The following is an 18,580-nucleotide window of genomic DNA, read 5'->3' as shown; positions in this document are numbered from 1 at the left end:
AGAAATGAGTAATGTTAGGAATTTTTTAACAGTAATATTTGAAAGTAGAGGTAAAAAGATATATAACCAGTCATCACATTTTCTCTTACGGCGTCGTTAACGGAAAACGCAAATGTTTGAAAATCCATAACAAAGGTTTTTTCTTCGTTGCCAGTTTTTCGGGTTGTTATCACTGTTGCTTAGTTTAATAGACCTTAACATAGTTTTTTAGTATACGTTATTTAATTGCTTTGTAAGATGTATGAAGGATTTTAGATTCAAAAGTTTTTTGTATATAACATCCATAAAAAACTGGGTGGGTTAAAAAGGACCAAATGAGCCTTTACCCTGACAAAGCTGTAGAAAATAATAACCATCAATTAAAGAAGAAAATTATGTCAAAAAAAGCAATTTTGCAATATATATTCCAACTCTGCTGATGAATACTTCTGGCGAAATCCCAGACCAAAGTTATTTCCAGTGTTATCTCTGTAAAAATGCACCTTGAAATTCATATTTTGCACTGGTTGAGTAATGTAGCTATTATTTTGTAAAAGCCCTTTAAAATTAGAATAAGTCAGTTTGCCCTCTAGCTGTCTCAATTTACCCTGCCTTTAGGGTAAAAACGACCAGGTTACAAATTTTTTGAAAAACGGTATAAAAAACACATTTCCACAATGATGAGGTTTTACTGAACATAGCCAGATAGTTGTTCGTTTGATATGTGGTATTTGTTATGTTATAATTGGTTTTGGTTTTTGCCATGTCAAATTGTAAAATTAGACCTTTGTGCCACATCCTACCCTACTACACTACCCTACTGAGGAGAAAAGTCATTTGACCGATTTTTTATATTCCCCAACCTTCGGTCAAAACAAGATTTTTTTTCCAAAAACCTTGAGCCTATCATCAGTATTGGCACAAAAGTAAACTATTAATTCATCTGATTATTTCAGAAATATTGAAACTATATCAAGTCAAATTATTTATGCTTGTATGTGCTTACATCGTAATAGCATATAAGGTGTATCTTATGGGAATAGTTGAATTATATACGTTATGTAGCCATTAAACATAACACGATTCACCCATCATACTTTGAGAGATCTCAAAGGCGCCTCTCTGCAATACATCAAACTATATCAACAATATTGTAGTCAGGCGCTTGTTAATGTCTGGCTTTGAATATAACAAACTATTTAGTGTGTAAATATTTAGAAATTTATATTTACTAAATTCAATGCAATAGTTTTTTTGTTTTTTCTTTGAAATTTTGTTTCAATTATTATCTTACATTGGCCTTGAAAGGATACCCACCTAGAACCGTTTGATATCAAAGAGTAGTGATATCGGTTTTTGCTAGAAAATATAGATATATGATGTGAAAGTAGCCCTTCTGTAGTGCATCAAAATAAAAATATATCATGTGAATCGTTCATAATAAATTTACAATAATATTAGGACAACAGTAAGTTTTGTTACACATATTTTGTGATCTTACCAACGACCAATCACTGGAATGGCATTTGGATTTAGACATTCTAAGTACAACTAAAAATTTGCTGATTTTCCATGGTAAAAAAAGCGCAAATAATTTTTTAAAAACGTAATCCTATCTCTACACACTCTCATTATACGTTATACAATTTTAACATATTTCGTTATTATATACTTTATTAACTGTATATATAATTTGAAAAACGACATCATAATACTGTGGGGATATCAAGCAGGCTGGTTTTGATTTGTAAAAAAACAATGGGACATGTCATGTATATTTTTGATATCGAAATATTTTTATAGTTAATAAATTTATATTTTTTTATATGTCGGGAGTTTATACTTTAATATTAATTACAACTCCCACATTGGTGACCCCGACGTGATAGATGAAGATAAAGGAGTTTTATTTTTCGAGGATTTAAGAAAAATTGATTTTGACGCAGCACCATAATCACTGGTCTTCAGAGACGACCTATAAGGTACGTCCAGTCCAATCCATCATAGTTAACGCACTTACTATCTGGATCAGACTTCCGAGGTTACTCATTTGGTATACCCAGACCTCAGTATTTATTGCTGACAGAAAAAATAATTTGGAGCCTGAACTTTTCATTGGAATGCAATTCAACCTCTCTTTCTCTGTTAACTCAACAAATCGTCTTATAATGCTACCACCCATTATCGGTGACAACGACGAGTCAAAACAAAATTTGACATAATTTATTGGATTCCACAATTCTGGACTCTTATGTCAAAGAAACCAATGATCCTGATTTGGATAAAGAGCCAACTTCTTTCTCTGATCGAAACTGTACCCATAAATTATGCATTCTAAACATTAAGTAATTCTGATATAACTAATACCAATTACATCGAGGCTGAATCTTAGAAGTTCACCGACATCGAGGTACAGGAAATTTTCCACATGTTTTTTAGTCAGAACCTTATGCAGAATATGGAGTTGATGGCAAGTCGAATCACCACATACGGTGGATCTGCTGACGAAACATGGAAATTTGTAATTGACCAGTATTACAACACTGGTCTGCTATAATCTGCTTTCCCACCACATTTTTATAACGTGTTTCCCTGTATTTTCTTTTGTGAGATCAACACTGGGCAGGGAGTGTGTGGGGATATCAAGCAGGCTGGTTTTGATTTGTAAAAAAACAATGGGACATGTCATGTATATTTTTGATATCGAAATATTTTTATAGTTAATAAATTTATATTTTTTTATATGTCGGGAGTTTATACTTTAATATTAATTACAACTCCCACAATACATTATCATTTGCACCGCAATGATAACATCCACATAATGAACCAAACCAGCCACACCAGCTTTCAATTAAAAACGAATGAATCTAAATTTAATCTCATGAACTGTTCTGAAAAACTTTACAGAAAAGTAATACATTTACAGAAAATATTCTTTTGAAAGGGGGTATGGAACATGTCAATTAAAACCCGAGAGCGGTAAGCAGTTTCCATCTCTTTTTTCTCCATTGGAAAAATCATAAAGCCGTCATATTACGAAATAGAAATACTATCTATAATATATACTCAGGGTTCAGAGTTTTAGAACTGTTCGAGAAATTTATATTGGAATCATTTTGTTGACTTTTTGATCAGAAAGTTTAACTATTAAAATAGAATTTCAATTTGGAGCTATATATATATATATATATATATATATATATATATATATATATATATATATATATATATATTTGTAGAGCGGAGCAAGTCCAATTGCACTTTAGGAAATTTAACAACAAATAACACATCTCAAACAAACAACTATGTGACTATATTGTAGAAATATTTTTCAAAAACTTGTTCCTGTTTTTCAAATAAGCTGTTTAAAATAGACAGCCAGGAGCCAAATAGATCCTATATGTCGTATTTTTAGTTTTGAAAGGATTTTACGAAATAATAGTTACATAATTCAAACAATGTAAAATATCAATTTTATGGGTACAATTTTTACAGAGATAGCACTGTATATAACCTCGAGATGGTATTAGGTAAGAAATATTCATCAGCAGAATTTGAATAACTATTTGTTCGATTTATTTCTTGTAAAATGTTTTTATAATTTAATTTAATGGCAACGTCGTAAGAATGAAGGGAAAGTATAGTTATAAATCTTTCCCCTCTACTTTCAAATATTATTGATAGAAAATTCTTAACTTCACTTGTTTTTACCTTTAAGCCCCGCTCTTTTCTACATCTATTAAATCGTAAACTTGTTTTAATTATGGTTGCTAAAAATAGTGTTATAATAATGAACAAAATATTAATTTGATTGGTTTTATCATCCCTAAATATGAATCAGTTGGCAAACCCATACTGTCGAATGCTACGTCGTAGTGAGGGATGAACGAGAGAACAGTATCCAATCGCTAGAAAAAGAAAAAGAGGAACAGAGTCCAATTGAGTGGCACAAAAGCCGTAATCTGATAAAATAAATAAGTTAAAGGCAACAGAATTCGAAAAATCTAACTCAATTTCAGATCTTCATAATACATAATATAGGTAGTACAAGATATCTTTCGTATAGAAAAGCAGCTAGTCATTGTAAACTTTGTTGAAATAGTGAAAAATCAAAAAATTAGTGAAACTTAAAATGTATAAGGCAGAATAATATCTACTAGTTAGCAAGTTGAAGAACGCCTTGAGAATTTTTATTTCTCATATAGATAATAACGATACATTATCTAATTGTTAATTAAGTATATTATTTTTTAAATACAATAATCCCATGATTTCTATAAAACTATGAGTAATTGAAAAAAAATAATTGGGTTATTATATTTAAAAATTAATATACTTAATTAACAATTAGAAAAATGGCGATCTATATATATAGACTCATATATGAAAAATAAAAATTCTCAAGACGCTCATCAACTTCCTAAACATCAGTCATTATTCTGTCTTATACATCTTAAGTTTTACTAATTTTTCGATTTTACACTGTTTATATATAAATAAAACTATAAAACACAGGTGACATGATTATTTCAATACACTTTATAAATTTTTCACTAAATAATCTTAAAATATTTCACGCACATATTATGTAAAAAAACGATAAATTGGAGAGAAAAGTATTATAGTTATTTGGCATTGCATTCGGTATTAATTTACTTGTGTTTTAGAATGACATACAATTGGCATCGAAAAATAATTGTTGTAAAAATCTCAAAGGGATTTTAAAACATTTTGGACATTCAGCATCTTAGAAATCAGTCAATTTACGTATATTCACTAAGTCATCTGATAAAACATTACTTAAAAAAAATAATTATTTTCCACATATTCTCAAAAAAAATCTGTATAGATTGGTCGGTTGCATATAAATATTTCAATATACTATGCAGATTTTCAAAAAGGAATCTAAACACATATCACGCATATCGAAACTAGTGGGGCGCATGGCATCGTGCCTTAAGGCAAATTGCTGGAACTTCGCGTACCAAATATTATTATTTTTTTAAAAACGATTAACATTTTTGAAAAAAAAATACTTCGAAGAAATTAGATTTTTGAGAAAATATAAATTTGACAAACTTTTTACTAAAACTTACTTACTTACTTTTTTTTAAAAAAAAAATGGTTTCTTTATTTTGACATATTTTGGAAATTCTGAAATTTTTTCAAAGCAATCGTACTGCTTTATCTGCATAGAATCGATATGTCAAAGCGCGTAAGCGCCGCGTCGGCGGCTAACGGATAAACATTGGTACGGAACCCATAAAAATGTAAACAAAATTTATACTTATTGTAAAAATCTCTATAAAATATCTGATAATTTGTGTTATATGTTTAATGATCATTTTTGACCGCCAAATAGCATTTTTTTTTCTACTTTTTTCATTAGATCTCCGAAATCGCTGGACTTGTCTTCATGAAAATTTGATCAATAATTCATCTTGTCAATACAAGTAAAATGATTTTTGAATTATTAAAATCGGACGCTCCGTTCTCTTAAAAACTGAGTTACCGTTTTTGGCACTTTTTGCCCCGTATCTTCGGAATGGCTAGACCTGCCTCCGCCAAAAACTAATCAGCACGTCTCCTTATCAATACTATTAGAATGTTTTTTGAATTATTCAAATTGCTTCATCCGTGTTCCCGAAATCGTCGACGAAAATTTGTATCCGCACACACCTACATACACGCACACACGCACACACACATACACACACATACATCCATTTTTTCTAAGGTATGCCAAAATGTTCAGAAGGTTTTGAAACGTAAAGATATATAAAAAATTTCATTTTCGATTTTTTTGCGATTACTATAACTTGCCCTAAGGGAAGTTCACAAATTATTGACGCATTCAGAATTAGTCTGGACTGACGAGCATTTTATCATAAAAAAATATTGTCATATAAAAATATTTATTGTAAAAAAAATCAAACCGATTAAAACATTTAACATAAGTAAACTGCCCTCAATCTCCGGATAGATTAGTCAGTCGAACCCCTTATTATAATTGTATAATTAAATTCTTTCAAAATTAAAAATTCCAATGTGTAACCGAATTGAGCTACATATTTCTATCAAACAATAAGATTTTTCACATAAAACAAAAAATGTCAACATCAACTCCACTACTGTAGATAAAATCTCCGCTTAACCGTGGATATAGTAAGAGAATATAGAGATTCATCTCGTGTTGCACGATAGGCCATATGTAATATTAAGCTGAAATATATTGGAACAACATACAAAAGGTAATAACTTTCAAAATTGAAATTAGAAAAATATAGCTCAGTAGTTATTTTAGAAGACTACTAAAGACTTTATAATCGTTACTAAAGTTTAGCATGAATTGAAATTATGCAAATAATTTTCTATTAGTTAAAAGAAAAATAAAATAATTTGTAAAAAAATACATAGATTCAAATTGTTGCTCAAGTCGTACCACCGCCTTAGTCGTACCCCTTTCATATTATGGTTGATAATTATAAAATACATCATCTGGTACTGTTAAATAAAACTTTTTAATTGAGTAAGCAAACGTTTAAAACAGAACTTTCCGACTTCGTGAAACAGAAATAATTAAATAGCTAATTTTTTGTGAAAAATTTTGCATATTTTTTTAAAATTCGATACGTAACGTATCGTAGTACCTATTTTAATTTAATAAATTAAAATCTCACTCACTATTAATCATAAGGCAACCAAAATGCCTTGAGATTCAATAAATGCTTAAAACTTTATTTTATTTTAATTACCCTATCCTATATATAGCATTATTTCTTAACTAATACGACTTTGGCAACCTAATCCTAAATATTGAAAATACAATAATATATGTATAATAGAAACACAAATTATTTTTATTGAAATAATGCTAATTAATAATAATAATTGTAATAGAAATAATTATTGAAACACTGCCTAAAGCTAGAAAAAATATTAAAAAGTCATTTTTGTCAAATATCGAGCAAAACTGTGTTTAATAAATTGTAATTATTTTACCAAAAATTTAATTATTAATTATACAAATAAATAATATGGTGGAGTGCAATAATTTATATACGATATATAGCAATCATTAAATCGATTATAAGTATTTTCTTAAAACGAACATAAAGTAACAAAATTAGCAAAAAAGAACGATTTTGTTTAGAAATACGTATAAGGAAACGATTCGCGTAATAAAAGTTTCCCTGTAATTCCGATTCTGCGGAGAAATGTTTCTTTAGAGATATAGGGCAAAAAATCCATTAGCGCGCAGGATGTAAAAATAGACAAGAACGAACAAAGAAAACGCCACGAAAACCAGAAAGAACAAACTACCGCCCTACTAGCTATAGTTTAAAGTGCACACAAAGAATTTGTTTAACTTTGATATTGATTTTTGCTATATGATTCGATCTATCATGCATTATTACCTCGTGTGTTAATTGAAATACCGCAACATGCGTCAAGGAAATTGCCGTTTACACATCAACGGTGTCATCAACGGTAAACATGGACATGTGGTCTTCTACGTCCTAAAATTCTGATGAGTCGATGTAGGTCTACTCAAGGTCCAGTTTTCGGCGAATTACATTTCTTTCAAATTTTTTCTCTGTCTATTTACTTCACAAAATCTTATAGCATCATACAAAAAACATGATATTCCTGAAATATGCAAAAATAAGTTAAGAAAGCAAATAAAAAATTACTTGTTCCTCAAAATTTAAGATGAGTTAGCACTGCCTAATTTTTTTTAAGTTCTATTTGAACATACAGAAATTAAATATAAATAAAAGACTCGTGTTATATTTTGAATATTATGTTTAAAATATATATATAACACATAATATGTAACACTAAAATATTTTTATTATGAACTTAAGAAGTTAGTGAACAAATATAAACTATAAACCCATATTTTCTTTATATTATATTTTTATATAACAACACATTTAATTAAATATATCATATATGTATGCATTCTACAAATTGTATATATGTATACATATATGTATTATCAACTACATTTAAAAATTCACATAAGGCATTATAGTGCAGACATCTATTATCATAGTTATTTTGTAAATCTTCTGTTATGTACAAAAAATATGATTTGTTTATATGAATACTCGATCTGAATCAATTTATTTTTCTTTGTCCAAAATAATACTTCTAGAAAATTTATGAATAATGTTTTTTTATATCTGGGTTTCCTTGCATTTAATAATTGACTGTGCAATCATAGTATTTCTTTTAAATATGATCAGCAGAAACCAGCAAAGACATCATAAATTTAATTATTTTTAACAAACTGTACAAAAGATCAAGATGATATTCTAAAAGTTTATAAGATAATTTAAATAAGAATATAAAACTATAACAAATGATAAAACTCTGTAAAGCTCGTTATTAAATTAACAATATGTACAAAAATTTTAATGTAAAATATATGTATGTAAAATATTCTTACAATTATTTATATATAGTATGTATATATAGATTTAACAAAAATCGTTGCTGCATACATAACATTTATTTAATAAAATTATGATCGGGCTAAAAATTACAAAACAACTAATCTTTGCAAAGTATCACAGAGATCTCTTCACTGGTTTTCGAAAAAGCATTGAACTTAATGAATGTTTATATTTTTATGACCTATGCGGCAGCTTGGCAACTGTCTTTTTTTCACAAAAATATTCTTTCGTTCCTATCAGTTACGTATACGGAAGTGATAAAAAAAAACTATGAATAATTCAAAATTTATGTTTTTGAATCATTAATAAAATTATTTTCATGATAACATCTTACATTGGTAACGGTTGTATAATACAGTCATAAAATATTTAGAAAACAACTAGTAAACGATCGCGAGTTTTACACAATACAAAACAAAGGTAATCATTCAATAAAAAAGCCTAACGTACGTAAACGTTTCAATTAAAATTTCTTATCAACTATTGTATTTATTAAAAAAAAATTATGATGAATGTCTAAAACTAATTTCAAGTAAATTCTATGTTCAAATTAGAATATTAAGTCATAAACAATTATTAATCTTTGATTTTTTATTATCTTTTAAAACATTTACGTATGTCAGCCCATACTATTCTGCAAATAAATATCAATAGATTTTAATTTCTGTTCAAAAATTTAACATTCAATATTCAATTTCAGACATGATATCACTGGAAATATATAGTAGATATTTATAGGTTTATATATAGAATCACATTGATTGACCCAAAAATTAGAGTATTTCACTTATACAACAGTTGAGTTGCCATAAAACTACATAACATTACACAATATAAACAATACCAATTTTATTTTCTTAAATCACTTTTGTGTGGAGTCGACTATATCTGCCGTGGCGTTTTTACAGGTATAATTGTGTGTTCTACGAATATTTCCGACAGTGTCTATTCTGTGTGATATATTAAAATATTTATATACTCATATATATCTTTGCTTTGATTCACATGCATAATCTCTAACGCTTCTTTAAATTACATAAAAATATTGTACAAAAAAAAAGGAGTTAACGTATGCTTAAAATGTTTTCTTTTATAAAATATAACAGTTAGTATTTTTGGTAATGCATGTAGAAACAAGTGCGAAAGCCATCATAAATTTTCTTGAATCACGCATGCCGTTCTAAATATGCAATTACAATAATATATCGTATTTTCTTTACAAAAATATTCTTGAATGACTTTCCAAAGCATACCACTCAAAGAAAAATTCGTTTCAAGCAGTCGCACAAGTTTGTTCATCATACATACAATCTAAATTATATCTTCACGATTGTATGTACCATAATATGTTAATATACTCTTAAATATTAAACCCTACGGAACGCAATAATTATATTTAGCACTTACCAATATATATTTATGTAGATTTTTCTACCTTAAAATTATGCACTAATATGCCAAAAATTCTAAATATTATATCATTTACATACTCTTATTATTTATGTCTAACACAGCCGCTGGACGCGATGCCAATTCTGGCTCAGGTGACTGACCATAGGATTGAAAATTTTTGCCTGAGGATCTATTTTTTTTTAAACGGTACATGTAGTAAACAAAATTCAATCAATTTTGAAACATAATTTTTCTAAATTTAATCTATGTAATCTTAAAATTTGATGTAGAGAATGTTATTGCTCAAAACATGCATATCTTGTATGCTATTATTCTTCTTGGTTTCCTTAATATATTTGCTATTAACAAAATCACAAAATTTTCTATGCCATATATACTTTCTGCTATATAAATAATAATATTAATAAAATAATCAAATCATAAGTACAATACAATTAAATAAAGAATTCCATCAATCTATTGTTAATTTATCACATTTTTTGTTCGTTGATTTATACAATAATCCAAGTGGCCAATCACCTGCCATTCCCAAATAGCGCAAGTCATTATACACAACCTCTTTTCAAACGTGTTCTGAAAACACATTAAATGCTGCGCTGTTTTGAAAATCTTTGGAAACTTGGGAAATTGATCAAAATCACCCATATTATACCAATAAAGTTATTATATGAATTTGCATCACCACAAAACAAATATCTCATAAATACGAGATATTAACAGGATAAGGGATGGATATCAAGATCAAGTAAAGAAATATCAGTTCTACAATTTTATAAAATCGCATTTCTTGAAAGTCAAGAACTTGCTTATGAAACCGTGATCCTTGCATAAAACTAATGTCATTATGCAATTTGCATACCATCTCTTAATATTTGAGCCAATATAAGTTTACTTGAGACTAACATTCACCGACTTTTAATCATACAGAATATCAGACAATTTCCATTTCTATTTTTATGTGCCTGATCAAAATCTAAAATAATATATTCAATGTATTAAATTTTTTGTATAAAAATAGTGATTTTTATGTTTTGATTAACAAAGTGTGGTATAACTTCTCATAACAGGATCATATAAAATATTTAAAAAGATTGAAATAAAATATTAATCAATATACAAAGAATTTATAATCAAATGCCAAAATGAGTCTCCAAAATATCTTCAAAAACTATCTTACATAAATATTCCCGCCCTCGTAGTATTAATATTTTTAATCGTAATATTATCTATAAAACTTTTAATTAAGCCTACGTATAAAAAATTAATTTTATAAGAAAACTACTGAAAAAATCACTGTTATCAAGAAAGTGTGGCTTGTTTGATGGAGGGCATACGTCAAAATTGCCAAGAGATCCTTAGAAATAGGAAAAAGTGTAAATCACAAAACTACTATTTGCAAAATGCATACAATCCTTAAGTATTAAGTATGAAAAGCCTCTGTTATTAGTCAGTTACCTCAATATTGAATGAATGAAGGAAAAGGACAAAGTATTACAATATTTTTACCAAACTTTTGAGTGACAACTCAAATAAAAATAAAAGTGGCAGTGTTTTTTAAAAACGAAGCTATTGAGAAACGCGAATAGTTATATTTAGTATTCATTATTATTATCGTTAAGTAAATATTGAATATATTTTATATTTGTTTTATTTTAAAATACTATGTATATTTATTAAATGTGATCTATTTTGTATTATATTTAAAATACTTTGTTTTGAAGTAGAATAAGCGATATTAATGCACTTGAAGTTATGTACTCTGATTTCAGTAAAACGTGTTTTGTCAACTAATGTTTAAATATCTATTTCCAGAAAATTCTTAAGTTGGGTCGGCCTGTTTTATTTATACATTTACAACGGAGTATACTTGGACCCCGACACATATATTGAAAATATTTATTTTGAAATAACCCCACGTAGTTCCACAAGCCTCGACTTTCTAACCCAACCACTTACTTTTGTCTTATAAACACTGAGGTACCTATGTAGATTATTTCTAAGTATAACTCTCAATAATTTTTTTGTGTTGTAGTATTTTTCCTCATTATATAAATGTATAGACATATATACATACATGCATAAACTTCAATAAAGAACATCATTTTTTACACATATATACATATACGTGCATACAAACATTACATACCCTAAGACTAAAATCTATATAAATATATCTCTAATAATAATTTTAAATCCATACTTCAATAGTTTTGTAACTTAGCACCAGCCATTTTATCTCTGTACAAATATTATTCCTTTTTATTTTTTGCTTTACATTTTTTTTTTAATTTTTTTTTCTTCAGTTTCATTCACATATCACATTTTAAACAAAGATCGCGCACCGCACCAAACCCTGTCCGGACTCACATTTAGTTGTTTTTTGTAACCAATACAAATATCCCGTCACAAAAACAAAGTATAATCAGAAAAACACACAACAATGTTTGAAGATAACAACAATAAACAATTACTAGTCCCAAAAGTGTGCGGGCCCGTGGAACGGTGACGCGAATAACAACAGCACGAAACGGCGACAACTGTTACATCATATAACAGTGCGCCGATACAGGTCAGGGGCCGCTTTTACTTCACTCAGAAAGTAATTTCTGTAAAAGTGACGACTCCTTCTGGTCACCGGTTTGCGCCCCCTCCTCCGTAGTAGTCTGCAAAATCCATTCATTAGTAATTCGATAATTAACTTCCTGCTAAGATTTATTGTAAATGTTATTATTCTACAAGAATAAAGAAGCATAAGATAGCAATCCATCGTTACACCAGGTTAAATTTCTTTAGAAAACATAATCTCATACTCAAAATATCTATAAATTAAAATTAATTCGAAACCGACAACAGCGTGTAGAAAAGACAAGATCGCTGTTGTTACGAAACAAACTCACGAAACGAAAAATTTTATCATTCTACTAAACTGATTACAAAACTTAACTACTTTAATATCATTACACTACGAATTAGCTTATTTTTAAAACTAATAAACAAATTTATATGTATAAGTAAAATACGTCAAGATTTAAATACAAAACATAACTTCAAACTTCACGTACAAATTACATATTGAATGAGAAGATCAAAAATTCTAACTCCACTCTGAAACAAAAATATCTAATCTTACATTTAGTTTAAACAATCCTAGTCCTTTGTAAAAATTTTAACATGAAATTTATATGCATATTGCATAAATTGTAAGCTAAAAAATATTCCAACGGTCCTCAAAAAAAATATACCATAAAAATGTCAAAATTTATAGCCTGTGTACATTTAGTAATATGTTAGTATATGCTGTGATATTATTACGGCTTTCACTTTTATAAAAGCTTAAAGCAGATGTTAATAACAAATATGCAATGTTAAAATAAGCAAGAACTATATAATTGTTTAATATAAATTTATATGAATTCTAACAGTAGCTTTTGAGCAAAATTCTAATGATTGTATGCGAAGTTTTTTCTCATTTCAACTTTATAAGCATTTGATGTCTTTTTCAAAGCCAAAGAGAGCTAAATCATCCTGCGAACATTGATTGTGATCCAAACTCATAAATGAACTTCTTGAAGATCTTATGAATTGAAAATATTATGATTAAACCGATTGGACAAATATAAAAGTCAGGAAACGTCCTGGATAATATTATTATTATATTATATGCGCTATAACATAATAAAATTGAAAATGCATAACAAAGATGGACATGTCAAAAACATTCACTAATATTTTGATCACATAGGATCGTTTATAATATGCCATGAACTCAATTCGATGAATGTCTTATCAATTAAGAAATATTTTGATAAAGATTTGTCTAAATACTTGCTTTATATGTTAAATGAATAACGTATAGATGCAAGTGCATATAAATATTTGATCTCTTTTTCAAAACCAATGAGAGCTTAATCATTCTACGAACATTGATTGTGATCAAAACTCATAAATGAACTTCTTGAAGATCATCAATCTTATGAATGAACACACAATTCACAAAAATTATGATAAAACCGATTGGTCAAATATAAAAGTCAGAAAACATGTTGGATAATATTATTACTATATTATATGCGCTATAACATGAGGAAATTGAAAATACATAGATAGACATGTCAAAAATATTCACTAATATTTTGATCACCTAGGATTGTTTATAAAATGCCATGAACTGAATTCGATAAATGTTTAAACAAATAGGAAATATTTTGATAATGATTTGTCTAAATATATTTGCTTTATATTATAAATGAATAAAGTATAGATGCAAGTGCATATTTTTGCAATCATGTACAAATTTAAATGTAAAACGTAATTCTCTGAAAATGTAGTGGCAATACAATTCCATAATAATACATTTTATATTCTGGGTAATATAACAGTATCAAATATAATATATAAATAAAAACAGAACATGCAATATATATTATATACCATACCACTATATGCTAATAACAATTACCACGTACAAACACAATATACCAACAATAAATTCATACAGCGTGCAATAAAAATATTCAAAATAAAAGGCAGAAATATTCCAAAAATAAAGATAATCAAATAAGATTGTACTCATTATACGTTTGGCAAAATACTACTATCAGAAAATAATCGATATCAATAATACGTAATAAACTATTCAAATATACAAGATTTGCATGTGACCAAGAATATTTCTTCGAAGTTATGAATGACGATATATGCATCCGAGTAAATTTATAACAATATATCCAACTACAATATATTCATTGGCAAAATCAGTAGTTTCAATCAAGATTGAAAAATATTCACAACAGATTAATATTAAGAAATACTATTAGAATTACGCCTAATTATAATTATGTTTACACAATCAGCTAAATTCTTAGAGAAAAATTTGACTTTTAGTGAGCGATTACACTATTCGAATAAATTATAAATTAAATATATAAAATTAAAATATTCGAATGCTTAGCGCCTTAAGATTTTTAAGAAATAATTCGACAAATATCTGAAGCCACAATGCTCAATCTTGTTCATCAAAATACTTGCTTTAAAATCATATATTGATTATACTATTTAAACTTGTTTTTCAATTACGTTGCGCGCTTACCCTCAGAGGTGGCGAGGTGGCTGGCGCGTCAGACAAGTCGGGCGACCACAGCTTGCCGTCGGCACCTGACAAATAACACAACCCAAAAACCGCGGTTACATTACAAACATTACTTCCTATAAAAACACTTCAATACGATTTAAAATCTACTTGTTAATTTTTTGCATCCTTTTAAAATAATATAAAAAATGCGATGCTACCAACTCTGTTCTTTCACGAATTAGGCATTTTTAATTACTAACGATGTTATTTATATAACTTTGATTTCTCTTCAAATTCAAATTTGTATGGAATCACTGTTCAAGGGTAACAAATCTATTTCGTAATAGATTGAGTTGATGTCATAAATGTAATTATATTCAAAAATCAGAATCAGCTTCATCAATACCATCATATCTGGTAAACAATTTCAAATCTTCAAAAACGGGCTAATATTATAAATTTGAGCTGTAAAGCTGTAAAATTATTTCAACTGAAATAGATTACATTGTCTTGAGCAGACAATTATATTCAATATAATGAAAATTAAGTTTTGGTTGTGGCAATTAAATTGCAAATTTACAAATCTAATCCCAATGGTTAGTAACACACAATGTACACCCCTTTTCCTACCAAACATGTAATTGAATTATTTAAATATTATGTGTATTTTTGAAATCTCATAAATGATGGTGCATTTATATTAAGTGCAATTATTATAATATCCCCATTATTAAAAGGAGCAATGCGATCTTAGCAACATTTTGTTTCATATACACTTACATTGATTCTCAAATGTTGTTCAGAAATACTTAATTTTAATATAATATTTAACTTCATAGTTTTCATGTCCATTAGTAATTTTACAACAATCGCAGAAAAAAAAATATAAACCGATGTTTACAACGTTCAATATTTACACAAATTCATTCAATATGAATAACATTTTGTAATAAGATGTTTAATTTTGTGCAGCTATTAAAGAAAACGTGAAACTAATTCGAAGATTTTATTCCATCATTATAATTAGAGCGATATATTAATTGTTGCAATGTTATAACATTTTAAAGTGCACATAAAACTTTCAATTTTACTTGCAAGGAAGCTCTGAATTAAACATGCAATGATTACCAATTACATTTGAGAATCAGCGTCCATTTACATTTATTTATATATATACAGTCAAACAACCCGGAGCATAGCAATGAAAAACTGCAATTAAATAATCATATATTCGATACTTCTATAATATTGCCAGCTGAATCACATTTTGTTAAAGCATCCAATTTAATTCAAATATTATTAATTGGTGCCAGCAATATATGAGAAATAGAAAATATATGAAAACAACAACAGACAATATACAAATTAAGAAGTATTGGAAACATACCGTGGGTATCGAAGCCTAGACCTAACGCGTCCAAATCTGACGGAGATTGCATGATCGATGACTGCATCATTCCACCCATCTGACCTGTATTCAGATTCGTGAGTCCCATGGGGTTCATTTGACCAATCCCCATGGGACTCATGGCCATTTGTTGTTGTTGCTGCTGGACTTGTTGATGTTGACTGGAACCCTGCGAACCTGGCCTACCACCTGTCCGCGCCCCGACCACTGCTCGCAACTCTTGTCGAACATATTCCGAAGTTGTGTTCATGCCATTATTACCCCCTAAAAAATAATTTATTATTGAATATAAGATTTTGAAGTAATTTAAGAATGATAAAGAACATTATCAAACAAGTAAATTCAATATTAATTAGAATCTGTAGTGAAGGTATAAGTTAACATTGCGTACAAGAATAAAGTTCAACTTTAACTAACAATACTGTTTAACTTCTAATTAATTTTCCAAAAAAAAGTCAAAAGAAAATTATTGACAAAGTTCTAGAGCATCCACAAAGCTGATTTTTTTTTAAATTATTTTTAACATAATGTCGATTGTAATTTTACGAACCATTTGGTTCTATAGAAATATATTCAAGAAGTTAATTCTTTTCAAAATAATTCGTTTTAATTTATAAATCTTTAATCTTGTGTCACGCAACTTCTTTTTCTAAACTTAAACTGAATGAAAACCATTCCAATTTCGTATTTAAATATATAAAGTATTTTACATATAAATCAGTAAAGCCAATATTTTTAAACATTATCTTGAATTATATCATATTAAATGAACAAAAAAATATGAAAAAATATTAAATACAAATCTTAACCTACAGAAACATTTACATAAATTACATGAGCATACATATAATAAACAGAAATACATTGACGTGCACTAAATAAACACAAACATAATAGTTACTAATATAGATTAAAGTATACTAACCAAAATTGGTCTAATTTAATCCATTTTGCTGTTTATTCATTAAATTAATTTATTTAGGGTATGATATTAAAAACATAATCCGACTAGTTCATGTAGTGAGACATCAGTTTAAGCATGCTATAATTAATAACCCTCCTACAAATTTTATATTTAAAAAACAGTTATCACAAACATTTTAAAAATCGGCATCGTGTGTAAAATTTACAGCAGATATACACTTTTTAAATTTGATTAGAACCACCAGAAAGCGCATAAAACCAGCATATGTTTTGCAATTCGGTAATAACATTCTTCATTCCTTGAATATTAATTTTAGAAGTTGAATAATCATTGTTATAAGAGTATGAAATATCTCAGGCGCAAAAATATTTTTACAAAGCTGATGCTTTTAATGTAATAAATTAAAATAATAAATTAAAACCATATCAACAATAAAATATTAAACTCACAGATGATTGATATAACATATTAAGTAGTACATGGTTTTTCATAAATACCCTATTATTTGGCTTTACAATAGCTAGAAGTGCGTTTTTATTTGTTAAAAACACAATGAAACAATGAACATCACAGATGATTTATGTTAGAATTAGTCACAATAATTGTAGATGATATAAGAAAACGATTTTAATGCATATTGAAAATATTTTCAATATAAAAAAAATAAAAATAATGAGGAAAAATTATAACCGGCAATCAGGCCTCACAATTATTTTACATATATGAGTTGACATTTAGGTGCAAGATGACGCAGTACATATAATGATAGGTTTAGAGATTTAGATGAGACGATGAGACACAAAACTCAAGAAAAGATGAAAAAATAGACAAACGAAAAAAATTAAAATAACAATTACACTTCCCGAAAAGTATAGTAGAACGAGTGCGAACTTTGCTGAAATCTATATGAAACCATAATAAACAAATCAAAAAGTGTGATGATGTACTAATAAAAAAACAAATTAACAGTGAATGTAACGTCAAAGAAATGAATGAAATCAAAGATAGCAAGTGCGCACTCGTCTCCAACAGAAACGATCCAAAACAAAAAGTAGTGATATATTTTGCTTGTGATTCATATTTTTCTGGTTTCAAATTTAGTACCATTATTGGGCATAGATTGTTGCTGTCGTTGTCGCGCCATGGCGTCATAGTACGTAAGGCCATCCTGGGGCCCGTAGGCCAGAGGCGAATTTGGTGGATAATTATCGTGTTGTGTTCCGTACGAACGTGGCGAGCCCACGCCACCTGTGTCATTGTATACAATAATCATATATATATTAAAAGCTTTATCTTCATTTTTACCTCTATTGATATGA

General features: G+C 28.1%; 1 protein-coding gene across 4 annotated transcripts in view; it reads right to left on the bottom strand.

Moving 5' to 3' along the window:
• Window positions 1–11,549: 11,549 nt before the first annotated feature.
• LOC113373304 (nuclear receptor coactivator 3-like) overlaps window positions 11,550–18,580 on the bottom strand; it is a 105,795-nt gene continuing 98,764 nt past the window's right edge. For 2 of the 4 annotated variants that reach the window (XM_026613617.1, XM_026613623.1), the window contains exons 22-25: window positions 18,366–18,509; window positions 16,316–16,600; window positions 14,947–15,011; window positions 11,550–12,520 (exon numbers count right to left, since the gene is read on the bottom strand). In XM_026613617.1, coding sequence (XP_026469402.1) covers window positions 12,446–12,520; window positions 14,947–15,011; window positions 16,316–16,600; window positions 18,366–18,509 — 569 coding nt within the window. In that variant the 3' untranslated portion in view covers window positions 11,550–12,445. The remainder of the gene's footprint in view (window positions 12,521–14,946; window positions 15,012–16,315; window positions 16,601–18,365; window positions 18,510–18,580) is intronic. The other 2 variants (XM_026613629.1, XM_026613637.1) reach the window with 2 other exon arrangements.

This window comes from Ctenocephalides felis, unplaced genomic scaffold, assembly GCF_003426905.1.
Source record: "Ctenocephalides felis isolate EL2017-DRISC unplaced genomic scaffold, ASM342690v1 CF-g0.4_SCAFFOLD_00845, whole genome shotgun sequence".
NCBI lineage: Eukaryota > Metazoa > Arthropoda > Insecta > Siphonaptera > Pulicidae > Ctenocephalides > Ctenocephalides felis.
Note: the sequence above shows the minus strand (reverse complement) of the source record. Positions and strands in the feature narration are given on the sequence as shown.